The sequence below is a fragment of the Pogoniulus pusillus genome, chromosome 20 (genome assembly GCF_015220805.1).
Source record: "Pogoniulus pusillus isolate bPogPus1 chromosome 20, bPogPus1.pri, whole genome shotgun sequence".
NCBI classification, from domain to species: Eukaryota; Metazoa; Chordata; class Aves; order Piciformes; family Lybiidae; genus Pogoniulus; species Pogoniulus pusillus.
Window position 1 is genome coordinate 1,623,436 of NC_087283.1, and position 25,378 is coordinate 1,648,813.

At 47.2% G+C, this 25,378-nt stretch overlaps 1 protein-coding gene across 3 annotated transcripts in view; it reads right to left on the bottom strand.

Moving 5' to 3' along the window:
* Positions 1-2,015: 2,015 nt before the first annotated feature.
* CDH5 (cadherin 5) overlaps positions 2,016-25,378 on the bottom strand; it is a 31,864-nt gene continuing 8,501 nt past the window's right edge. Inside the window, exons 2-13 of one of the 3 annotated variants that reach the window (XM_064159931.1) lie at positions 18,991-19,192; positions 15,530-15,818; positions 15,323-15,439; positions 13,972-14,136; positions 13,424-13,611; positions 11,693-11,946; positions 11,029-11,171; positions 9,853-9,977; positions 7,448-7,556; positions 6,363-6,608; positions 4,238-4,769; positions 2,016-3,251 (exon numbers count right to left, since the gene is read on the bottom strand). In XM_064159931.1, the coding sequence (XP_064016001.1) occupies positions 4,276-4,769; positions 6,363-6,608; positions 7,448-7,556; positions 9,853-9,977; positions 11,029-11,171; positions 11,693-11,946; positions 13,424-13,611; positions 13,972-14,136; positions 15,323-15,439; positions 15,530-15,818; positions 18,991-19,179 (2,319 nt within the window). In that variant the 5' untranslated portion in view covers positions 19,180-19,192 and the 3' untranslated portion in view covers positions 2,016-3,251; positions 4,238-4,275. Of the gene's footprint in view, positions 4,770-6,362; positions 6,609-7,447; positions 7,557-9,852; positions 9,978-11,028; positions 11,172-11,692; positions 11,947-13,423; positions 13,612-13,971; positions 14,137-15,322; positions 15,440-15,529; positions 15,819-18,990; positions 19,193-25,378 lie in introns of all 3 variants that reach the window. The other 2 variants (XM_064159930.1, XM_064159929.1) reach the window with 2 other exon arrangements.

The following is a 25,378-nucleotide window of genomic DNA, read 5'->3' on the forward strand; positions in this document are numbered from 1 at the left end:
TGCTAGACTAGAATCAGCTAATACCTGCAAGTATTATTCTTCCCTTCAGTGAGCAGTGGAAATCCCTTTTGATAACAGATTCTTATCAGAGAAGTGTGGGAGTGTATCAGATGTTAATATTCAAGCAGCTCTTCATCGCTTCTTTGATCCCTACCAAAGATTCTGATCCTTAAATTTCTGATGGGGTGAGATTGAAAACTTTTATTAATTGGCATGAACTCCTGTGTCTGTATCTAATAAAACAATACTTGAAAATACATTTTTAGGGCAGAGATATTAAAATGCAGATTAATTAAGTGAAGAATAAAAACCTGTGTGAGGCTAATCTCTGCTATGAGCTGCAAGGAGCTGTTTAATCAAATTCTTTCTGTGGAAAACTGCATTTCATTATATCATAATTAGCACATCTATTGTGCTTTTAATACAACCTCTGCTCAAGTGTGTTTGAGGTGGAGTTTGCTCATGGCAATTAATGAGAGAGTTGAGTTTCTTTTTTTTTTTCTTTATTCTAGACTTTGTAAGTTACAAGTGACAAAAATTGGGATTTTTTTTTTAAAGCACTAGAATAATCTTTGGAACATACTGGGATAATCATTACTAATATACCCCAGTTAATATGTAATTAATAGCCACAGGAAATGGTAAGAAACTATGCAAATTTTAGAGGTAATTTGTGTTTTGTTTTTTTTTTGTGGCACAGGTCTGTTCTGTTGTGTCCTATCCTAATTGTGGCAGGAGGGAAGGCTGCAGCTTTCTGTGTGCTGCAGAGCAATCCTGCTGGCGTGTCTGTGGCAGCAGGGCAGATTCTCCCCAAGGTCAGGTGACAGAAGCAGAGGAAATAGCCTGAAGTTGCGCCAGGGGAGGCTTAGATTGGAGATTGGGAAAAATGTTTTTGCTGCGGGAGTGGTCAGGGATTGGAACAGGCTGCCCAGGGAGATGCTGGAGTCACCATGCCTGGAGGTGTTCAAGAAACCTGTGGCCAATGTATGTGGGGACATAGTTTGATGGTCATGGTGGTGTTGGGTTGATGGTTGGACTCAGTGATCCTAGAGGGCTTTTCCAGTCAAAACCATTCAGTGATTCTAAGGTGTCAGACATACTGAGCAGGTGAAAACTCACCAACGTGAGGAGTGACACTAGGAGGGAGAGAACTAGATAGTGTTGTCCCACCTAGCATCCAGGGGTGGCATTTCTTGCAAGCAGGTGCTCAGGTCAGATGGTATTGTCCAGAATCAGGATTCACAGGACCAAAAGAGACTGCTGAGCACAGAAAGATCAAGAGCTCTTTGCCTCTAAGGTCTCAGGCTGCCCAGAAAGGTTGTGGATATCACCACCCTGGAGGTGATCAAGGCCACGTTGGAGGAGGCCTTGAGCAACCTGGGCTAGTGGGAGATGCCCCTGCCCGTGGCACGGGGTTGGAACTGGATGAGCCTTAAGGTCCCTTCTAACCCGAAGTATTCTGTGAATCAGGCCAGCGGCTGGGGTGGGGGTGGGCTGCAATTTCAGCCTTTCCTCCACTGAGGTAGCAGGTGGTGGGCACTTGAGTGGTTTCCCCACAGATGGGTGCCTTGTGCTGAGGCAGGGTGCTGGTACTCTGTCCTGCAGTATGTCCTCTACTATTTGAGAGAAGGACTTTTCCAGTAGGAAAAAGAGGCAGGATCTCAGTAAACATGGTGGTTTAGAATCCCTCTGATGCCTGGCTGCTAAAATGCCAAACATCTGCTGGAAATGGGATGCATCCTGTAGCACTGGCAGACACGAGTCCTCCAAAGTCAGAGGGTTCAACCTCACCAGCTGCTGAAACCAGACTGCACTGTTGGGCTTTTTCTCTTCCATACCCCAGGAGCTTTGCTGAGAGCTTTCCAAAGAGTGGGAGAAAACTTCTCTTTCAAAAAGTCCTTTGGCAAATTTGTGGCTGGTCTGAGTTCTCTTAGATCCAAGGTAGCAGAGGTTGTCTGGCTGAGCTCAGTGGGGTACAAAGCCTGGTGTTGTGAAACTCACTGATGCACAGAAAATCCAGTGTAAGATTGGCTTTTATGTAGTAAAACAAGACACAGCAGTACAGGAATTAAAAAAAACCTTCTTCAGTGCAAACATCTTTATACAGTGGAACTTGGTACAGAGTTCCTTCAAACAGCTTTATAACACAGGCTAAACAACAGTAGTTACAGGCAGTGCTATCTGCCTGGTGCTTACCAAAGTACTCTACCTACTGCTTTAAATGATCCCATAACTAACCTTTACCTTTAGATAGCCAATACCTTAGTTACTGGTAAGATCCCTAAACTGTAAGTATTATTAGTTAGCACTCTTTCTAACATACTAACGTGTGGAACCTCAGCAGAATGCACCTGGTGCTGGATTAAGCAAACCAGAAGTAAGTGAACCCAAGGGAAATAAAATGAAGTCATCCCACAAGGTATTTTTTAAATAAAGAATATATGATCCACAGCTGATCTAACTGGACAGAACTCTGTTTTGCTTTCCTTCAGCTCATAGCTGAATGAGTGATTGCATTGGTGATGATTGTGAGCATCAGTGTCCAGCTGAGGGCTGAGGTGGGCAACTTTTTACAGCAGGGAGAACCGATGTAGTGCAACTACCTCTATATAATATATATAATGTAATCTTATATGTAATATAACATTACATGTATGATAGAATGGTGTGTAGATATAGTTATATATATTATATATGATCTTACAATGTGTTGCTTTTTCCTGCCAAGAAAACATTTTGGGGGGAGGCTCAATCACAGATGACCTAAGTAAGTGAAAAGCAAATTCATGAGGTTCCACTCTACTGATTTAGGAAAGGAAAAAAGTAAAACAAAGGAAGAAAAGATAAAAAAGATTTAGTATTACTTGGTTAGCTACCAAAATTAAATAACCAAATCAACTAAACTAATGCATCCAGCTCCAGCAGGGATCCTGCGCGGCGCGGCTCCCTTCCGCTGAAGGTAGCAGGAATTTGCATTGCCAGAAGCCAGGGACAGGCCATTGTCTCAGGCCTGACGGACAAGTCCAGCACTGCCCGGGGCTCTTTTGACTTCCTGCATGGGAAGTTTCATTCTGTGGCTCTTCATCAGGTGAGAAATGAAAACACAGGCTGACCAGGGACGCGATAGCTGGAGCTCCAAAGCCTTCCTTCTCTTTGCAGTTGTGTTATGCAGACAGATGTGTGGGTGTGTAGCATCCTGGCGTGGAAGCCTCCAATGTTTTCCTGGGAGGGGAATACCCGTTTTACAGTACCTGCTTAGAAAAGAATCACAACAGTTTCACAGTAATGAGGCCCTTTGCTTGTTCCTGAAAAATACACAGTTGCTTCAGTAATGTTGAGTTAGAGAACATCTTCAGCCTCTTTAAGCATCTAGAGAGACCTACATTGCCATCGAGAGAGATTTACAGTGCTGAAGCCTTAATGCTCCCCTGATCTCTGCTTTTCCTGCCCTGCCCTGGGTAGCACATTTCCTGCCCCCATTGGGTAGCACTCAGATCCTATTGACAGAAAGAAAAAACATTTTTTGCTCCTAGCTGGAGCAAATTCTAGGATGGCAGAAAGGTGCCTGAAATCACCATCAGGCTGTGAAAAATGGCAGATGAAACCAGATTGTGCATCTAAAAATCCTGTCTGATTTTATCTGTAGTAACTCAGAGCTGTAGTAGGAGACTATAAAGCAAGAATAATTAATAGGTTGGAAAGAAAGAATAACCCTGTCTCTCTCTGAAAGTGATGGAACAATTCCTGATATCAAGAGATAGCCCATATGTTCCTCCTCTGCTGGCTGAGCAGAAGTGTGCCATGTCAATAAAGATGTTAGGGGGGGGAGGCAGGCAAAGCAACTGGCTGCAGACACTGGGGATTATGCAAAACACTCCTTTCCAATGCCACCAAACCTCTCTGACCCACTGGGTGGTGACCTTCGAGACTCATTGAGGGACACAGTACAGAAGGAGTGAAGGAGGGAGTGGGGACAAAGCCGCTTTTAAAGGAGAAGTCTCTATCCAGACAGGGAGAGGAGCTGTGTCCTAGAAAGCTGGGGCAGGTCCTCGAGTGGCAGTTGTTGGAGGTGTTAGCAAGGACTGCAGTGCTGGGGGAAGTCCACAAGGGATGAGATGTGTATTTCTTTTTAGCCCTGCTGATGGCAGGTTTTTATCCATGTCTGTTTGAAATCCTTGTGTGGCTTAGCTGAAGAGCTGTGAGTTCTTTGGCCATTGGCAGGTTCTTGATGTCTTACCTGTAGTGGGAGGGAGGAAATTCATGGCGAACATGAACTTAATACACAAAATCTTCGTGGGGTTCTGACCCATACAGCTCAGCTAACATTTTAAACCTGGGCCCCCAGTCATTGAGAAAGTCATAATCAATATCTGAGTCTGAGGAGCCTGATCCCAAAGAACTGAGAGATTCTGCAATGGACTCGGCACCTTCATAGCCGTAGATGTGAAGGGTGTCATATGGCAGCAAGTCCCTGTCATTATCAGCTTCGTCCTTCTTGACTTCGATCATCATTTCCATTTCTCCAGCACCAGAAGTTATGTTTCCAGGAGGCTTCTGGACTTGTGCATATGGAGAGGGAACTGCTTCTGGCTTCATACCGTTCTTGCGGACAGAGTTGAGTACAGACACATCATAGCTGGTAGTATCCATTTCACCACCACCTTCTTCATCATAGGTGACAAGCTGCTCATGGATCTCTGCCACGTTCCTCCCCAGGCCACTCAAATCCTTCTTGTGTCTTTTTCTTAGAAGAATTAGCAAGGTGATTACTGCAAAGAGAATTTAGGTGAGCACATGTGAAGGGAGAAGGCAAGGAAGTAAAAAAACAAACTGCATTTAAGATGTGTGACACAGTCTGAAGAATTCTTTTGCTGGAGTGAATTTTGTGTAACACATTTATTTAAAGGATGGCTTAAAATACCGTTCAACTACAGGATTTGTGTGGTCTCACAGCAGTGACGCCTGAACAGGAACTCTACAACTGAACTGGGAGGTGGGGGTTGATCTCCCTAGGATCAGGAGGAGGAAATGGCCTGAAATTGCGCCAGGAGAGGGTTAGGTTGAAGACTGGGGAAAACTTCTTTGCTACAGGAGTGATCAGGGATGGGAACAGGCTGCCCAGGGAGGTGCTCGAGTCACCATCCCTGGAGGGGTTCAAGAAATGTGTGGCCATGTCACATGGGGACAAGGTATAATGGCTGTGGTGATGTTAAGTTGATGGTTGGACTCAGTGATCCTAGAGGGCTTTTCCGACCCAAACAAGTCTATGGTTTTGTGGTCTGGAACTGGAAGCACAAATGCATTGTCAGAAGTTCACTGCATCAGCTGCTGCCTTGGACTGGTAAATCTTTTCATTCCAAGCAATAAATGCTACTGATGTGATGATTACAAAGCAGGCCTCCTCCCAAACAGGAAAAGCTATTGCCCTTCTCTGCTAGATAACAAATACAGCCAATAGCTGTGTTATAGATTCCAGACTAGCTCAGCCTTTGGAAACAGGAATCCCACTGGCACTGCCCCAGCACCAGTTTCCTGTTTTCTAGCTGCACGTGAGCCTGGTAGCAGGAAGCCAAGCATAGATTACAGCTATTATAGAGAGGTGCCAGAACCTTCCCATCAGTGTGAGCAGTTTTGGAGCTGAAACTGTGCTACCAGGCCAGCCAGAAAGAGCAGGTGAGACAAGTCACTAGGTGCAGTATTTCTGCCTTTATGACCATTTGAGAGCCACAAAGCTTTTGTAGATCTTGGCTAGGCAAAAGCAACCCAAATCAATCTCCTCTTTTCATGTCAGACAGGGGAGGTGATTCTGCCCCTCTGCTCTTCTCTGGTCTTGTGAGAGCCCACCTGGAGTACTGTGTCCAGTTTTAGTGCCCCCAGAAGATGGTGGTTATGGAACTGTTGGAGTGGATCCAGAGGAGGCCACCAAGATGGTCGGGGGCTGGAGAACGTCTCCTATGGGGACAGGCTGGGAGAGTTGGGACTGCTCAGCCTGGAGAAGAGAAGGCTCCATGGAGACCTTACAGCAGCCTTCCAGTAGCTGAAGGGGCTACTGGAGAGCTGAGGAGGGACTTTTGACAAGGACTGGGGCTGACAGGATGAGGGACAATGGCTTTGAGATGGGAGAGGGGAGGTGGAAGCTGGAGATGAGGAAGGAATTCTTGTCTGTGACAGTGGTGAGACACTGAAACAATTTGCCTAGGGAGGTGTTCAAAGCCAGGTTGGATAAGACCTGGACCAACCTATTTCAATGTGAGGTGTCCTTGCCCATGGCATGGGGTTGGAACTAGATCATCTGTAGGCTCCCTTCCAATCCAGTCTGTGATTCTATAAATCTGTGAACGTGACAGAAGCCAAATACTTACTGATGATTGTGAAGATGCAGATAAAAATTGCCACCAGTGCTTGTATGCTGACTCCAACTTGTTTAGCTCTTTCCTCACAAAAGGTGAAGTTGCCTTTTTCGTTGCACTTGCAGACACTGACGACAAGAGTGTTTGTGCTGCTGAGCTCGGGGTCACCGTTGTCTGAGATGATGACAGGCAGGTAGTGGATTTTGGCAAGCTCACGATTGAACTGCCCATACCTGACAGTGATATTGGCTGTGTTGTCTGGAAGAAGTAATGACATCTAATTAAGAGCTAATCCCTGCCAGATTTCCCTCATAGATTAGCAGTCACTTGGTCTATTTTCTCCTCAGAGTCAGCCTGCAGGGGACCTGGTGAAGTTCGGGCGGCAACAGTCAACATTTTTGTTCAGGGAATGAAGCCTTTAAATTGGGCTGCATCAAAAGCAGAGTGATCAGCAGGGCTAGGGAGGTGAGTCTGCTCCACTGCTCTGCCCTGACCCCATCTCAAATCCTGCATCCAGTTCTGGTGAGGGATATGAGGTTGCTGGAGCAGATCGAGAGGAGGCCATAAAGATGATCAGAGAGCTGGAGAACCTCCCCTCTGGGGGTAGGCTGAGGGAGCTGAGGCTGTTCAGCCTGGAGAAAAGAGGGTGCCCAGGAGACCTTATAGCAGCTTGCCAGTACCTGAAGGGGCCACAAGAAAGCTGGGAAGGGACTTTTGGCAGGGGCTTGTAGTGATAAGATGAGGAGCAATGGCTCTGAGTTTCAGAAGGGGAGGTTCAGACTGGGGATCAAGAAGAAACTCATTCCAGTGAGAGTGGGGAGACACTGGAACAGGTTGCCTAGGGAGGTGGTGGATGCCCTTCCCTGGAATTGTTCAAGACCTTGAGCATCCTGGGCTAGTGGGAGGCGTCCCTGCCCATGACAGGGAGGTGGAAACTATGTACTTGAAGGTCCCTTCCAACCTAAACCGTTCTGTGGATCTATGAAATTGTTACTTAGCCAAGCCAGAGCAATCATAGGGCATGACTTCAGCTTTTCTCCCCTGTGTCCTAGTCTTGCTTTGGCTAGCTGACAGAATGCACTGTAGGGGTACGCTACCGTAGTTCTCTATCAAGGAGAAGTTGCTGTCTTCTGTGGCCAGGGAGTATTTGAAGAAACCTCTAGGTGATATTTCATCCTTGTCAGTAGCTGAAATCCTGATGATTACCTGCAAAGATGGAAGAGGTCATAATTTTCCATGTACATTGCCTCCAGGGATAAAATTGTATTTATCATCCCTGGGGGTGTGCAAGAAATGTGCGGACATGGCACTTTGGAACACAGCTGAATGGCCATGGTGGTGGAAGTTTGGTAGTTGGACTGGGTGATCCTAGAGATCTTTTTCAACTGAAACAGTTCTATGATTCTAAGCTAAAACTGGGTTTCATGTCTTGTATAACCCTTCAGTGAAGGGCGGGACAAAGCTGTGCTGGAGGCTGGAGCATGCCTGCTATTGAGGACCTGCTACAAGAGTTGGGGCTCTGCAGTCTGGAGAAGAGAGGGCTTTGATAAGACCTTATAGAGGCCTTCCAGTATCTGGAGGGGGCTACAGGAAGGCTGGGGAGAGGCTATTGACAAGGTCTGGTAATGACAAGATGAGAGGTAATGGGTTTAAACTGGCAGTGGGGAGATTCAAACTAGCTGATAGGAAAGGGTTTTTTCCAGTGAGGGTGGTGAGACACTGGCACAGGTTGCCCAGAGAGGCTGTGGAGCACAGAATCACAGAATGTGATTGAAGGTCACATTCTGTGCTTCTGTGCTCCACAACCTCCCTGGAGGTGTTCAAGGCCAGGTTGGTTGAGGCCTTGAGTGACCTGTTCTAGTGGGAGGTGTCCCTGCCTATGGTGGGGGTTTGGAACTGGATGATCTTTCAGGTCCCTTCCAACCTAAACCATTCTATCCTGTGATGCTCCTCTTCAAGGTCTTCCAAGGCAAGTAATTTCCTTCTAGATGTTCATAAAGAGCAGTCTTTCCCCTTCATCCACAGGTGGGGACCAAAGAGGACATATCACCTAGGTAAAGCATAATGTGGGAATGCAGAAGAGTTGTGGGGTGCAGGTGCAGAAGAGCTGTGGGAACAGAGTGAAGAGGAATAAACAGCAGGCAGATCCTTACAATAACAAACCTTGGTTCTCACAAGCAACTGGCTGCCTTATCTCAGAAGAGATAGATAATGGACCCCTTGGTAGTGAGGAAAACAAGGTGTGGTTTGTGCTGATGGAGTGGCTTGCCTCTGACTAATTATGCTAATGTGTAGGCATGTGCTCTCCTGGCCGAGTGTGTATATTCAGGCTGCTACATAAATAAAGTGGTCTCTAGCATAATTCACACTGAATCATCTGGAGTCCTTGGTAGTTAGGCCTTGACCACGTTGGTCCACAACAAGCAGAGATTTACAAGCAGCACCATGCTGCAACAGCATAAAAAGCCATCTGCTCGGAGACATTTGGCTCTTTTGATCCCGAGGATGGCTGCCTTGGAAGAGTTCACTTCAGAAGTGTGGCTGCCATCTCTGAGTGCCATGCTTGTTTTCACAAGCTTCAGCCTGGGCTAGAGTAGATGTAAAACACGTAGCAGAAGTGCATGATTCTGTCCCAAAGAGATATTAAAATCTTAGGTTAAAGGTGAAGCAGTTCCTTCACTGTCCTGAGAGATTCCATCAGGGAGTCAGACTAATGGAGCCTTTTAATTAAACAGGGCTGGGTGTTTGTGTGTGAGGCCAAAGATGTAAACTCCTACCCACCAACACTGTGTGTGCATGGGGATGCTGCACTGTGATGGAGAGCACAGAGGAGTTCTGTGCAGCAGTGCTTCTCTCTGTGTTTGGCAATGCTGTCCTTCTTGGCACTACCTAGGAACGCTTGTGGAGGGGCTGCTGCTGGGCTCTTCTCACGTGTAATGGGAGACAGAACAAGGGGGAATGGCCTCAAGCTGAGGCTGGGGAGGTTTAGATTGGACATTAGGAAAAAGTTTTTAGGAAGAGAGTGGTCGGGGACTGGAATGAGCTGCCCAGGGAGGTAGTGGAGTCATCCACCCTGAATGTGTTTAAGAGTCGTTTGGATGTGGTGCTTAGGGATATAGTTTGAGGTGAATCTTGTAGAGTAGGGTTGTAGGTTGGACTTGGTGATCCTGAGGGCCTTTGCCAGCCTTAATGTTTCTGTGAGTCTGTGATAAAATTCAGCTGCTGGTTCCTGCCCTGCAGGAGCTGGGCACACTTCGTGGTTCAGCTGCTTTTGTCCTGCACATGCAACAGCCTATGGGGAGAGGAACTCTGCAGCCCACCTGTGTGAGCAGAGCAGAGTCAATATGCCCAGGGCGTAAAGTCCTGCACAGAGATTTCTGACCGCTGATGTTTGGGAAAGCAGTGAAATGATCAAGTGCTCGGGTATGAAAGTTGAGACTAGCTTCTAGTGGAAGCCATCTGTCACTTGGAGTTCAGCGGGAAAGCTGCCCTCCTGTCTCACCGTTCCTGCTGCGGCATTTTCACACACGCGGGGCTCTTCGGCATAAACCAGCTCGGGAGCATTGTCGTTCTCATCAGTGACTATGACGTGGACGTGGGCATGTGATTCTCTGTCAGAAAGGCGGCCTGGAATGACAGCAGCAGCACAGCTCTCTTGAGATGGCTGGCACAGAACTGGGGCTGTTCAGCCTGGGGAGCAGAAGGCTCCAGGGAGAGCTGCGTTTCAGGATCTGAAGGGGGCTTACAGGAAGGCCAGAGAGAGACTGTTCAGAAAGGCTTGTAGGGATAGGATGAGGGGCAACAGCTTGAAATTAGAGCAGGGCAGGTTTAGGCTGGACTTCAGAAGGAAGTTCTGCTCAGTGAGAGTGGTGGAACACTGGAACAGATCGCCCAGAGATGTGGTTGAGGCCTCATCCTTGGAGACATTCAAGATCAGTCTTAATGTGGCCCTGGGTAGCCTGATCTAATTGGAGATGTTCCTGCTGACTGCAGGGGAGTTGGATAGGATGAACTGTGAGGATCCCTTCCAACTCAGTGCTCTCTGTGAGTCCCTGTGCTGTCTGCATCCTGCTCTTTCTACTGTGTCCACCTCTGCCTCCTGCTTGATGAACATGGAGAGTTTCTAGCTCCATCATTAAACTGAACTTCTGCTTTGACAGATTCAGTCAGTTTCCTAAAACCTGCCCATATCTGTATTATTGAGTATCTTTCACCCTCTAGAAAAGGCCAACCTGCCCCAGACCAACTGAGGATTGGCCCCTGGGCCTGCCTTGCTCCCTGAACCTGAGCAAAGCTCTGCAGAGCTGCCTGGGCAGCAGCATGTGAGTTGGATCTTGAAAATCCATCTTAGTGGGTGAAGATGGATGGGACATTTCTGCTCTTAACCACAGGCTTGGGCTGTTTCCCAAGCTGCTTCCTCTCCTCATGCCCTTTTTATTCCTTGTAACAAACTGAATGCCTTTCATAACAGCTCGGGGCTGAATCTTTAAAGGGTGCTTGCCCTATTTGCAGGTACTGCCTGGATCTCGAATGTGATTATGCAAAGCCTGCAAGCAGCCTTTTTGCTTGCTGGTGGAAAGAGGTTGCCAGGTTGTTGTCTTTCCGTTCTGATAAGATAGAGCCCTGCTGTAAAGCTGTGCTCTGGTTTCTCTCAAACAGGGAAATGGAGAGCACTTACCATCTTCAAGGATTTCCTGGGCTGCTACAGTGATGTTGTATGAGGAACTGAATTCTCTGTCCAGGGGCTTGGGAAGTTGAATAATTCCTGTGTCAGATACCCTGACGTAGTCTCCGTTAGGACTGGCTCTCCGCCGGGTAAATCTGAGGGTTGTGTGAACAGGGATATGTCAAAGCATGGCTGAGAACACTGCCTTGGCTGCAGCTCTTTGGGCTGCAGGGTCAGAGAGGTCCTGCCTGACAAACTGCATTCATATCTTGACCAGGCAGCCTCAGAATGCTTCCCTTAAATTATGCAAGCTCTGAGGATGAAATATATAGGAAGAAATTCCTTACAGTGAGCGTGTAGAGACACTGGCACAGGTTGCCCAGGGAGGCTGTGGAGCACAGAATGTGATCAGTCACATTCTGTGATTCTGTGATCCATGACTTCCCTGGAGAGGTTCAAGGCCAGCTTGGATGCGAGGCCTTAAGTGACCTGTTCTTGTGGGAGGTGTCCCTGCCTGTGGCAGGGGGTTGGAACTGGATGATCTTTGAGGTCCCTTCCAACTAAACCTTTCTATGATTCTGAAAAGCAGGGCCAAAGTGTCACTTGTTGGTCGAGTTGGATCCCTGAAGGAGCTCCCCACTGCAAAGCAAGATGACTGAAGCTGGTGTCCCGTTACCTGATCTTGCGCTTAGCTGCGTCGGGGTCGTGTGCCCAGACTGATCCCAGTGTCCGTACTTCTGGGTCGTTTTCCTTGACTCTAAATTCGTATGGCAGCTTGGTGAAGACAGGAGGCTCATCCACATCAGTGACTTCAATGGTGACTGTTGAAATGCTCCTGGAGCCACCAGATTTAAAATAGCGGAGGTCAACTGTCGGGTCTGTTGCCTCGATGTCAAACCTGTATTCTGCTACTTTTTCAAAGTCCAGGGCCTAGAAAACAGACAAAAGCAGGATTTATTCCTTTGGAGATGGAGAAGCAAAGTTTGTATTGGGCTAGCTGAAGCTCTGTGCTCCTGATCATGCCTAGAAATATTACCAAGTTGTATCTTAGACAGGGTCTTGGGAGAGCATTTCCAAACAAATTTGCTGCTGGGGCAGCTGGTGAGAAATGACTTCCACTTCCTTGTTTTTCCCATGGGCTGAGATTAGAAAAGGAACCAGACAATGGAAGGAAGGCCAGAAGCTGGGAGAGTAAGCAATGTCCAAGCCATCGCTCCTTTGAAGGCTTGGGTCCCTGGGATGGTAAGAGCCCTGTGAAGCTCACAGTAGCTGTCTAGGGTGACTCTTGTTTAGGTAGGCAGTGTGAGTGGAAGTCATCCTGCTGCTCTAGCAGTTCAAACTTCACCCCAGGTGGCTGTTTACTGAAAACTATGGTACATGCATGGCCAATGGCATGTCATAAAACTATGGAATGACCTCTGCCCACTGCATGCTAAAAGATTAGCTGATTCCAGATGTGTGTGCGTGAGGTCTCTTACTGCTCCTCGTTGGGGTAGGAATTGCAAGCAATGTGTTCCTTGGGTCCTGGACAAACCAGGGAAAGGGTTGAATTTGGGGAAGGGAAAGCTGTTTACACCTGGTGTGACTACAGCTTTACTGCTGATCTTGGAATACTTGTTTCCTTAAAATGTTGTTCTTAATGACATTTCTAGTCCTGCCAGTCAGGCATCTGGGAGAGAAAAGCACATTCCTGTCAATCTGAGGATTGCAGGAGGTGATTCATAATCCTTCTTCCCTTTTCTTTTCTTTTTCTTGCAGTGAATCAAATGAAATCAATGAACTCAGCTTGACAGTACTCTGCATAATGCAGGAATGTCCCTTGGTACAAATCAAGCTGGTCTGATCTGAGAATGAAAACAACCCAAAGAGTAAACCCTAATCAAAGCTTTGGAGAGTCTGTGCTCTCCTGGAGAGTGATAAGGGATTAGTGGGGAAGCTCTGAAAACATTGAGAGGAAAGCAGAGGAGCCGTGGCTCAGGCTGGGGCAAGTGCCAGACTGCGCAGAGCACTCTGCAGTGGTCAGGTGGACTTGTTTACATTTTCTGCTTTGGTTGCACTTGGGCTAAAGAAGGGAAGGATTTTTGGACTTGGTTGTTTCAGCTCTGAAAGTCACTGACTCTTAGAAGCAGACTGAGGGGAGCCTGAGGTGTGTGCCCAGCATATCTGCCACAGTCCCCACTGCTCTCTGCGCACATTCGAGCTTTTCTTGGGAGCTTTTCAGGCGAGATGGACATGTGAATCAGCAGCTGTTTCTCTCACACAGCTTACAGGACAGGATTTTCAGGATGAATGTGTTGAATTCAGACTTCCACTCATTTCCTCCTGCCTCTAGTCACAAAGGGAAGCAAACACTCTTGTTAGGCAGGGCAAACCCCAACCCTATCCTCTTTGTTAGTGGCAGATGTACCTTTTTTGGCCTAATGATTCCTTCATTTGTGAATGGATTTGCCACAATTTCAAAGGTGTCCCTGTAGTCTCCTCTGACAAAACTGTATTTCGTGTTTCTGTGTTGTGGTTCATCAATGTCTTCTACTTTGACTCTGCCAACTTCTCCTCCTACTGAAATGTTTTCAGGAACTTTGAAGTGAAATGATGCTGTTAAACGACAACAAGAAGAGAAAAGGAGTCATAAGGAGTGTGTACATGGAGGTTAGAACTTAGTTAAAAATTGGTTTTAGTGTATAGACACACAGAAAAAGATTTCCTGAAGAGCTCAACATTCTAGGCCTCTACAGTCAGAACTTTGATGTATTTTTTCATATGAGTATAATTAACTCTTCAAATTATCCAAGTGAGGAAACTCATCTTGAGTTTTATCTTCTCCTCTGGGTGCACATCACCCGGGTCTGCAATACAGCAAACCTTCTGAAGAGCTAAGATCCTTTCCTTAGGGAAAGGTGTGCTGAACTCTGCCATCAGGCTGTCACAGCTGTGCTGCCCTGGCAAGGTACTCACGGTGTTTGAACACGGGGAAGTTGTCGTTGATGTCAGTTAAAGTGATAATCACTGTGGCTGTGCTCGAGTCCCCAGAAGACCCTGGAGCATCTTTTGCTTTGACAACGATTTCGTAGGTTGCTTGGTTCTCCCTGTCTAAGTCAGCCCTTGTTGTGAAGATCACCCCTGTGAAAAAAGCCAGGGAACAGAGTCAGGTGTTGTGGATTGTTTTGGTTTAGACAGCAAACTTTGGTCTTATGCCACACGTTCAGCTTTCAGTAGCACTTTCACAGGGGTAGGTTTCTAAGGCTGGCAATGTTGGAAGTCTTGCTGTATGACTGCTTATGGGGGAGATTCTGTACAGTGCATCTCTGTACGCCGAGCTTTGCTGCTTGGAAGCAGTCTGACAATATCTAAACTTAGTTATTACAGTGTACTTTGTAATCAGAGAATCAGGGAATTGTTTGGGTTGCAAAAGACCTCTAAGACCATCCAGTCCAATCAGCAACACAACACCACTGTGGCCGTCAAACCATATCCCCAAGTGCCATGACCACAGGTTTCTTGAACACTTTGAGGGATAGTGACTCCACCACCTGCTCACTCCTGCAGCAAAGAGGTTTTTCCCAATTTGCAACCTAACCCTTCCCTGGCACACTTTCAGGCCATTTCCTCTCACTCTCTCACCTCCTACCAGGAGAAGAGTGCAACACCACCTCACTGCAGCCTCCTTTCAAGTTGTAGAGACCAGTCAGGTCTCCCCTCAGCTTCCTCTTCTCCAGACTCATTAGCCCCAGTTCCCTCAGCCATCCCTCACAGGACTTGTTCTCCAGACCCTTCACCAGCTTCGTAGCCTTTCTCTGGACACCCTTCAGCAACTTGATGTCTTTTTTGTAGTGCGAGGCCCCACACTGAACCCAGTATTGAGCACCTCTTGTCTGAATTGTTTGCTGCAGAGTGCCAGTGTGGTCACAAGAGACACAGTATTTTTAAACCTGGGTGAAATTTAAACAAGGAAATTCAGGAGTCATCGATTATGGGATGCTGCTTCAGAATTGCTGTATTTCCTCTTCCTCTTTGGTCAAAGGGATGGTATCAGTGCTGAACTGGACACACAACCTTGCATTGGCTCTTAGTCTCTTAATCAGGGAGGAAAAAATGAGCTTTTTTATTTCTCATGTACTTCATGGCACCTGATATCCCAGCTTCATTAGCTCCTTTCCGGATGCAGACAGTGGCATTGTATGACCATTTCCAAATTACGCTTGCTGTTTCTATGTTTGAGTTGTTATCCAATGTGCCCAGAACGGAAAAACCTTAAACCATTTCCTTCCAAGGACAACATGGGAAGACATTTGTGCATCTGACCTACCAGAGTCATCCACTGTGAAGTACTCATCTCCTTTAATGACTTGGTAGGTAACTGTAGCGTGGCCTGTAACTGTTGGGTCATCAGCATCTACAGCTGTCACTTTGGTGACCGAGGTTCCTACGAGGAGATGTTCAAACAACTACATTTAGTATCAAATCTGCTTTTTAACCAGAGACACTACGGGAAATAGGTGATGGAAGGACCTACCCACTGGTGACATTTCTGGGACAGATCCATTGAACACTTTTTGTACAAAGACAGGGACGTTGTCGTTAATGTCATAAACCTTGATGATGAATTTAGAGGGGGGCTCCAGGGACTGGTTGTTTCTGCGGTCAATGATGAGAGCTGTCAGCTCATACTCTGCTTTCTTTTCTCTGTCCAGCCTCTCAAATGCATAGACATCACCACTGGTTTCTTCCACTTTGAAGATGGTGTTGGCATATTCACCCTCTATAATATACTTGGCGTTGCTGTTCCGGACGCTTGATGTGATCTAGGAGGAGCAGAGAGAGAGAAGTCAGCTGTGGCATCTGGCTGCAGCAGTGTCACCAGCAGATGCAAACAGGACTTCCAATACCCAAGGGGAGCCTGCAGGAAGGGTGCAGAGGGACTTTCATAAAGGTGTCTAGTGACAGGTCTAGGGGGAATGGTTTAAAGCTGAGGGAGAGCAGGGTTAGACTGGAGCTGAGGAAGAAGTTCTTCAGTGTCACAGTGGTGAGACTCTGGAACAGATTACCCAGAGCCTTTGTGGATGCCTCCTCCCTGGAACTGTTCAAGGCCAGACTGGATGAGGCCTTGGGTAACCATGGCAGGGGTGTTGGAGCAGGTGACCTCTGAGGTACCTTCCAACCTGAGCCATTTTAGGATTCTGTGATTGATTGATTCTTTAGACTCGGGTAGAAACCAGAACAGTCATCAAGACCTTGGATAGTGGCTGGTGTGTTGCTCAACAAACAGCACCACAGCAACTAGAACCATGCAGGGTTATAGGAGATGAAACCTGCATCCAGAGTGGAACCTGCTTGCTTATTTATCAAGAAACATTTTTTTTTTTGAGATCAGGTCTCCTATTTCCAAAAAATAGAAATTTTTCATGCAGTTAACACATATCACTAACCTCATTGTGTCTTATCATCACTTTGAGCTGCTCTTGTTTGAGAGTAGTCTTCTGAGCTGAGCAGAGATTTTGCTTAGACTCCACAGAACTGCAGAACCAAATCTATATTCACAGCTTCTGAATTACAGAATCAAATCTCATTCACAGCCACTGCCATTATTCAGCATTAATCTCTATTGCTTAGCATTCCTTTGGCAGAATTCCTGCCATAGCTGACAGCCTTCTTGTGTTTAGTTGTGTGCAGGGTTTTTTGTAGTCAGTCTTTGGGCTTGTGCAGTGACAGTAAGATTAAATCACCACTCCACAGATTTTAAAGTTCAGGATTAGATGCCATGAAAAGGGATGGGGTGAAAGGAATGAACATGAATCAGTTCTAAAATCTTAATTTAACTCAGTCCTAAATGGTTTTGCACTTTGTTTAACCTGCACATAGTCTGATGATTATTCCCTTCCTATGTTTCACCTGTCTACAGACACCGATAGAATCACGGAATCACAGAATGCCAAGTTGGAAGGGACCCCAAGGACCATCTGGTCCAACATTTCTAGGTGATAGTGGAGTTGAAATGAGTTGGCCCAGCACCCTGGTAAGCTGAGTCTTCAAACTGAACAGTGGAGGGGAAGCTCACAACTGTCCATGCACTGCATCAGCACTTTCTGTTTCTGTCTGCTGGGGCTGCTGGAGAGCAGTTTATAGCTCCGGAGATCATAACATCCTAGGTAGGAAGACATCTCAGAGTTCAGCTACTCCAATCTCCCTGCCATGGGCAGGGACACCTCTCAACTAGACTCAGCTGCTCAGGACCTCATCCAGCTTGGCATTTAATACCCTCAGGGTAGAGACATCCACAACCTCCCTGGGCAGCCTATTCCAGAGTCTCACCACCCTCATACTGAAGAGTTTCTTCCTCAGCTCTGGTCTAACCCTGCTCTGCCTCAGCTTCAATCCATTCCCCCTTTCCCTGTCTCTAGACACGCTGATGAACAGTCCCTCTGCAGCCTTTCTGCAGGCTCCCTTCAGGTACTGGCAGGCAGCTCTGAGGTCCCCCTCCCTTGCTCAAAGGTAGGATTTTCTGTGCCTTCTTTCACCATTTTTATTGATTTACTTAACGGAAAAAGTAGAGACTTGCAGGACTGGGGATGAACATACAAAGGAGAGCATCCAAAGCCATGCAAGATAAAATTGAACTGTATCAGCATGTTCCTGCAGCTGTGGCTCAGCTCTGCCACGCTGCTGCTGCAGCCTCTTGCAAAGAGTTTAGCAAGTGTTCGATCCTGCAAACGCAGTGCACCCAACACAGCCCCTGCAAAAGCAATCAGAAGCATTCCATGGAGCACAAAGGGAATTACTCTTAGTTAGGATGGCTCCAGGAATAGAAGCTTTCTCCTCAATCTGCTGCTGAATTGGTCTGAGATGAAACAGAGATGCCCTGTGTTTGCAGAGAGCACCCTGTGGCCTCTTTCCTCTCCCTCTCGCTTCCTGCTAGTGAGCTGCACCCATCCAGAAAGGTCTGTTTCACTCTGCCCTGGCAGCCTTGACAGATGCTGATTATTGTACATAGGAGGAAAAGGGAGAACTGCATTTATCTGAGAAGTGTCAGAGTAGCTCAGTTTGAAAGACTAGATTGGAAGAGCTTTGTCTGGGTGATATGCATTTAATCACAGGGATCTGAGTGCTGCCCTGAAGAAAATGAGTTTGCCAGCAGGTCAGTGCTTGTTATTAATTAAAAAACATAGTTTCTTTCACTTCACGAAACAATTTATTATGTGACACTGTTTGTAAATGTAGCATTCTTGTTTTGTATCCAGGCTGAGTGAGGTGAACTGCATGTTTTTGGTGCATATGGATTTTATAGCATCATTGAAGAGTTTCGCTTGGGAAAGGCCTCCAAGATCATTGAGTCCAACCCTCAATATAAGCCTGCTGTGGTCATGAAACCATATCCCCAAGTGCCATGGCCAGATATTTCTTGAACACCTCCAGGGATGGGGACTCCACCACCTCCCTGGGCAGCCTGACCACTCTTGCAGCAAAGAAATTTTTCCTCATCTCCAACCTAACTCTCCCCTGGCACAGTTTCAGGCCATTTCCTCTTATTCTATCACTGGATACTAGAGAGAAGAAACCAACCCCACCTGACTCCAACCTCCTCTCAAGGAGCTGTGGAGAGCAATGAGGTCTCCCTTCAGCCTCCTGTTCTCCAGGCTAAACAACTCCTTTCCCTCAGCTGCTCCTCGCCAGCCCTGTTGCCCTTCTCTGGACACACTTCAGCACCTCGGTGTCTTGCAGTGAGGGGCCCCAACCTGAACCCATTGCTGGAGGTGCAGAGGTAGGTTTTTGAGCAAATCTTGACCTCCATCAGCTGCCAGCCTGCCTTCCTAACTGTGACCCTGCAAGCCATGCAGACGTTCCTGCACAGCAGAGGCTCTGCCCTTGCTGCTCTCTGCAATGGATTTGTATTCCCCAGAAGCAGGAGAATCCGTGGGACGTTATCTTTTCTCTTTCCATCTGCTGACTGCGTTTCAGTGCTAGCAGACTGCTGTTTACCTTGCCAACGTGGTGTGGCAGTGGTGTGTCGATCTCCTCTTTGATGTGCATTTGGTTCCATATCCAGTCTCTCTTCAGTCGTTTGTGGCTGGCACTGTTTGAAGAGAAGATTTGGGTTGTTTCCTGGCTTTCTTTGTCAGCAAATACTGGAGTGAGGAACAATGAGAAAAGCAGAATAAGGTGGTTCATCTTCTTCTGGAGCCTAGGCAGTGAGATAAAACATGAAAGCTCTATAAATAACAACATAATAACAGAGCACACATAGAAGTGCCAATGGACTTTTCTTCCACAGGCAAGTTTGGTTCCTTTCTGTGTTTCCTTCCATTGCCTTAGCATCAGTTTGCAACATCAGTTTTCTGACTTCTAGGAAACAATTTTAACTGGATGTCAACTTAAACCCAACAAAACTATTACACTGAAATAAAAACAATGTGCAAGCCTTGAATGACAGCATCAAAGCAACCACCTGAGCTGACCCAAAAATTAGGCTGAGAAGCAAAGATCAGCCTGTGTGCATGGTCTGTTGTCCCAGTCCAGAGGACTCCCAGGTAAGGCAGGTTTGGAATTTCAGGCACAGAATTAAGGCACAAATGGTGTCAAACACATAGGCTAGTTTTATTGCATACACACAAGGATAGGGAGGGATGAGGAGAGGGAAAGAGAAAGAGAGGTGGGGGAAGAAGAGAAAGGAAAGAAAGAAATACCCCCACGCAGAGAGAAGAAAGGTCACTCTGGAGTTATTTGGTGTCCGGAAAGTCCATTTGAAGAGAGTGAGTGGGGAGTGCTCTGCAGGCTGGAGCTTCTCTTCTTTTCCCTGGCTGCCTCATTGAGTGTGCTTGTTTTTCTGAGAGTCACTTAGCATTTTCCAGGAGTGATTTGCTTAGCCAGGCCCACTGTAATGGGCATGCTGGGTGTGGTAGAGCCTTTCCAGAATTGGGCCCTCCTTGTCCGACCGGACAACAGGAAGCCTTCACCTCCTGCGTGTGTTAGGTGACAGAAGCTCAGTTGCAGGTGTGGTGGTCTAGAGTGGTGACTGGCCCATAATGCCTCATTATTCTTTTGGGAGGCCACTCATTTTTCCCCCCATTTTTGTCTTCCACCTATTTCAATCTGGACAGATTGCTTGCATTGTGCGACCCATTCGTTACCCAGGTTGTCACTGAGCCTCACACCTAGTTGGGGACCCTCAGCCTCTGGCAAAAGGAAAAGAGAGGGCTCATGATTCCAGTGTAACAAATCCCTGTCCAGTTTGCTGGTAGTGTTGTGTAAGCTGTGATTCCACAAATCCCATAATGCCCCTTTTTGGCCGTAGCCCCTTCAGCAAAGGGTCCAACTGCAGTCTTCGGACGCTGCAAATACGTTGTTATAATCTCTCAGAGGACTACAAAAGGTACTATTCCTTCTCCCCAAATGACTTCTGTGTTTGCCCAGTACAATACCAAGCTCCTGTATCGTTTTTCCATTCATGAGTTTGAATATAGCCTCAGCCATTTGGGCACCAAGCATCAAAAGATTCATTTTTGTTTGACCAAAATCCCCCAAAATTCCTGCTACAACCAGCTTCACTTCTTGGCTGTGGCTTAAACAATATCTCCCTACGGTGGGGAATTGAACTGTAGTGTCATTAATCTCACTAGAGTTACTCATAAGCTGCCCTGGTGTAAGAGATATGGAGGTCCACAGCCAGCTTGATAGCCCTAGAGGTCCTCCACAAACCCAGCAATTGCTTGGGTGAGGTGGTGAGACACTGGCACAGGTTGAGGGTGGTGAGACACTGGCACAGGTTGCCCAGGAAGGTTGTGGGGCACAGAAGCGCCCAATGTGATCAAAGATCACATTGGGCGCTTCTGTGCCCCACAACCTTCCTGGAGTTGTTCAAGGCCAGGTTGGATGAGGCCTTGGGTGACCTGTTCTAGTGGGAGGTGTCCCTGCCTATGGCAGGGGGTTGGAACTGGATGAGCTTTGAGGTCCCTCCCAACCTAAACCATTGTATGATACCATTCTCAGCTGAAACCATCCTTCTGTATCGCAGGTTAATAATAACAAACTTTAGGCACAACTTCCCTACCAGACAGAGAAGTTATTTTAATGTAGCAAAGCTGATTTATTTTCTTACTAAATTTCCCCTTCCCAATATAAAGGACTGCCAGGGAACTTTACCACTCAGGTAATCAGACTTTAAATTGCACATAAATGACTTTCCATTAGCTTTTAGGAGCTGTCAGCACGTTCATCAAAAATAAAAGCATTAATTGTGATCGAGATGTTGACATCACACAGGTTGCTAGATGTGAGATTAAATTAATATTTTCAGCAGGAAGGTGGCTGAGATGCTTCCAAAATTACTCTTTGGTAACTAGGCAATCAGTGTCATCCTGTGGTGCAGCATCACTGACAGTAAAAAGATTTTATTTACCACAAAATATTGCTTTCCTCTTTCTTGTCTTCTAGCTTGTTGTACATAAACTGAGGAACATTCTTCCACCTTTGTGCTTGCAGGAAATGACTACAAAGGTGGCTTTGAAGTAGCTTTTTAATAGCTAAGTTGTGCTTTGTGCAGTTCATGGGTTTAGCTGAAACGTTTGGGATTAGCTGGTTGTTTGCATTTGAGAGTTGGGGCTCTGCAGCCTGGAGAAGAGAAGGCTTCGAGGAGACTTTGGAGTGGCCTTCCTGTATCTGGAGAGGGCTACAGAAGGGCTGGGGAGGGACTACTGACAAGGTCTTGTAATGACAGGATGAGGAGGAATGGATTTGAACTGGCAGAGGGGAGATTTAAATTGGATGTTAGGAAGAAGTTCTTTCCAGTAAGGGTGGTGAGACACTGGCACAGGTTGCCCAGGAAGGCTGTGGATGACAGAATCAAAGAATGTGATCTTTGTTCATGTTCTCTGATTCTGCGACCCACAACCTCTCTGGAGGTGTTCAAGGCCAGGTTGGGTGAGGCCTTGAGCAACCTGTTCTAGTGGGAGGTGTCCCTGCCTATGCCAGGGGGTTGGAACTGGATGAGCTTTGAGGTCCCTTCCAACCTAAACCATTCTATGATTCTGTGTACTTATTGACACAGTATCATAGAATGCTTTTGGTTGGAAGGGACATTAAAGCTCATCCACTTCCAACCCCCTGCCATGGGGCAGGGGCACCTCCCACCAGCCCAGGTTGCTCAAGGTCTCATCCAGCCTGGCCTTGAATATCTCCCTGGACAACCTGCTCCAGTGTCTCCCCACTCTGGCTGTAAAGAATTCCTTCCTAATCTCCAGTCTAAGTCTCTCCTCTTCCAGCTCAAAGCCACTGCCCCTCACTTTATCATAGAATCATGGAATCAACCAGATTGGAAGAGACCTCCAAGATCATTCCCCAGCTTTCCTGCAGTCCCCTCCAGATCCTGGGACGTTGCTGTAAGGTCTCCCTTGGTTTGCCTCAGAATATTTTGAGGAAAATGAGTAAGATTTAGTTGTTTTGCTCTGGTTTCTTTGAAAACACGAAGAGGCTACAGCTGGAAACTGGGAGGCATTGCTGTGGTTCTGATGTGATGGTGTGAGTCTGTCTTTCATTCATAGAGCTACAAACCAGGATAGCCAAAGGAAACCAGCTGGGTGACTTCAACTGGTCCAGGCTATGCTTCTGGAAAAAGCAAGCTGTAGTGTTTAGAAAGCCCCTTTCTGTTGTAGCTCTGGTACAGTGGAGGTCTCCTGTGCTGCTGTGGTGAAGGGATGAGTTGGGAAAGCTGAAGACAGTGCTGCCCACTTCGCTCCAAGCAATACCTACACAAACCTCCTTGCAGAAGGCATTTTAAATTTAGAGAGTCCAATCTCCCCTGGAGCATACTGGTCTCAGTCCAGTGCTACTTTGTGATGAGACATTTGGTGTCTCCCCAGCAGTATTTTCCTAGTGTTTGCCTCTGTTCCTGCTCAGTTCAGAGCCTCTGTCAAACTCCTCAAGGTACTTCTCTTACTGCTGCTGGGAAGTAACAGCAACTCTGAGACCTCTGGTGTCCTAATACAGGGCCACTGCTTATCAGAAGCCGAAGCCCCAAATTCTTAACCAGTTTATGGTTATCTGTATAGGAGGTCTGGGACTGTGGCAACATCCTGATAACCCCTGAAGATCCACACAGCAAATTCAAACTCTCCTTTGAAGTTGATGGCCTGTCTGTGTCTCACCCTTCAGACCTTGTTTGAAGCTTGGCCACTGGTACAGAAAGTGATAGGCTGAATCTCTTCAAATATATGCACATTTCATCTGAAGCTTAAGCTACCCTTCCCTTCTGCAGCTCCACCTCTGTGTTCTTAGATTTTAAGATGGCTTCACTTCTTCTAGCTCCTCAGAAATGAATTCATGGTGATTGAATGGTTCCTCTGAGCAGTGTGCTGGAGGTCAGTCTGCCTCCTGCTGTGCACTGAGGCAGAAGAGCCTCTTGCAGGAAATGACTTCTGCTTTGCCTTTGGTACCTTTCAAAATGTCTCATCCTGGTAGGAAGAACACTCCACACTCCAGCACCTTGCATGCTGCCCAGGGACATTTGATGTACATTGCTCCATGGGACAGTGTGACTCTGAGAAGACTTCCTCTGTTGTACCATGCAAGTTTTGCCTTCAGCAGCTGGAAGTCCACTGCTGCCCAATCTGTAGCTGAATTGTTCACTATGCTGGAGAGTGCCCTGCTTCGGCAGCATGTATAAGCACTTCAGAAGCAGGACCCTGAGGAGCAGTAACTGGATAAGGGCACTGTCCTGGTGTGAAGGCCACGTTCCATGGATGTTAGCACTTGACAAGCTGTATTAAATGCTCTCTCTTTTGTTTCTGGCCGTGCTAGTTTCTCCCTTGCAGCAGATCTCATTTGAAATGCCAGAGAAAGCAGCAGATTCCCATGCCTGAGCAAGGGAATGCATTCCCATGGAGTCAGAAGCAAGAAGGCTTCAGAGGGATGACAGGTGGATGATGTGTAGGGATTGGCTTTTTGCTTCTCATCTGCTGTGGCAGATAGGGCTAAGAAGAGGAAGTAAGATGCGCCCTTTAAGGAGCCCTGTGAGCACAGGCTGGCAGAGAAGGGGCCAGCACAGCATGCACTGTGGCTGAACCATCCCACACCTGGGTCTTCTGGCACACTGCTGGGAGGTCCCACCACTGCTCTACCTTACCACACAGTCTCCAGTTACACCCCTGTGTCTCCACCAGATTAGAGCAGTAATTCAAACTTCTGTTTCAGCTTAAGCAGGGACCATAAATGTTCTTTGAAGTTAGCAGGAGAATGGTTTATTCAAATAGCTACGTTTCTTGCTTTGCTCTTAAATTTTCCTTTAGCAAGTAATGGGTTTTTCACCAGCATTAGTCATTGTATGTGCTGAATTATTTCAGCAAATAACTCTTTGTCTGCAGGGTACTGCAGGCAGCTAACTGAGGGATTCTGCTATTCACGCCGATTTATGCAGCACATGGCTCACATGATGCAGTTTCTTCCTGCAGACTGGGAGCAGTTATTAAAACAAATGTCAAGTGGTGATACAGACAATACTCTACTAATTAGAAGTTTGCATCCATGGAGTCCTAGAATGGCTCAGGTTGGAAGGCACCTCTGAGCTCATCTGCTTCAACCTCCCCACCATGGGCAGGGACACCTCTCAACTAGACTCAGCCGCTCAAGGCCTCATCCAGCCTGGCATTTAACACCGCCAAGAAGGAGGCAGCCACAACCTCCCTGGGCAGCCTATTCCACAGTCTCACCACCCTCATACTGAAGAGTTTCTTCCTCAGCTTCAGTCTAACCCTGCTCTGCCTCAGCTTCAAACCTTTCTCCCTTGGCCTGTTTCTAGACACCCTGATGAAAAGTCCCTCTGCAGCCTCCCTGTAGGCTCCCTTCAGGTTCTGGCAGGCAGCTCTGAGGACCCCCTGGAGCCTTCTCCAGGCTGCACATCCTCAGCTCCCTCAGCCTGTCCTCACAGCAGAAGTGCTCCAATCCTTGGGATCACTTTTGTGACCTCCTCTGGACTCCCTCCAACAGCTCTGAGTCCTCCTCATGCTGGGGACACCAGAGCTGGCTGCAGTATTGGAGGTGGGGTCTCAGCAGAGCCTCCTCATTCCTCTAAGCAAAGTCCTGCAGCTGGACAAAAAGCAAATATTCCCTTCAAAAGGTACAGCTGAAGCACAGAGGACTTAGATGTGCTTGTCCCCTCCTGACAGTGGACTGGGGTGAGGAGTAGCAGCAGTCCAGGATTTCGCTCTCCCCATTTCTTCATCTGGTTAGCCAGCATTGCTCTTAGCAGCTGCTGGCTAGCCCAGAGAAGGACAGCAGCAAAGCAGTCACCGAGGTGTAATCGTTACCTTCGCTTCAGCTCCAGCTTGGCATCGAAGCTGCACCACTGTGATCCTCCTCCGCTCCCTGGGGCTTACAG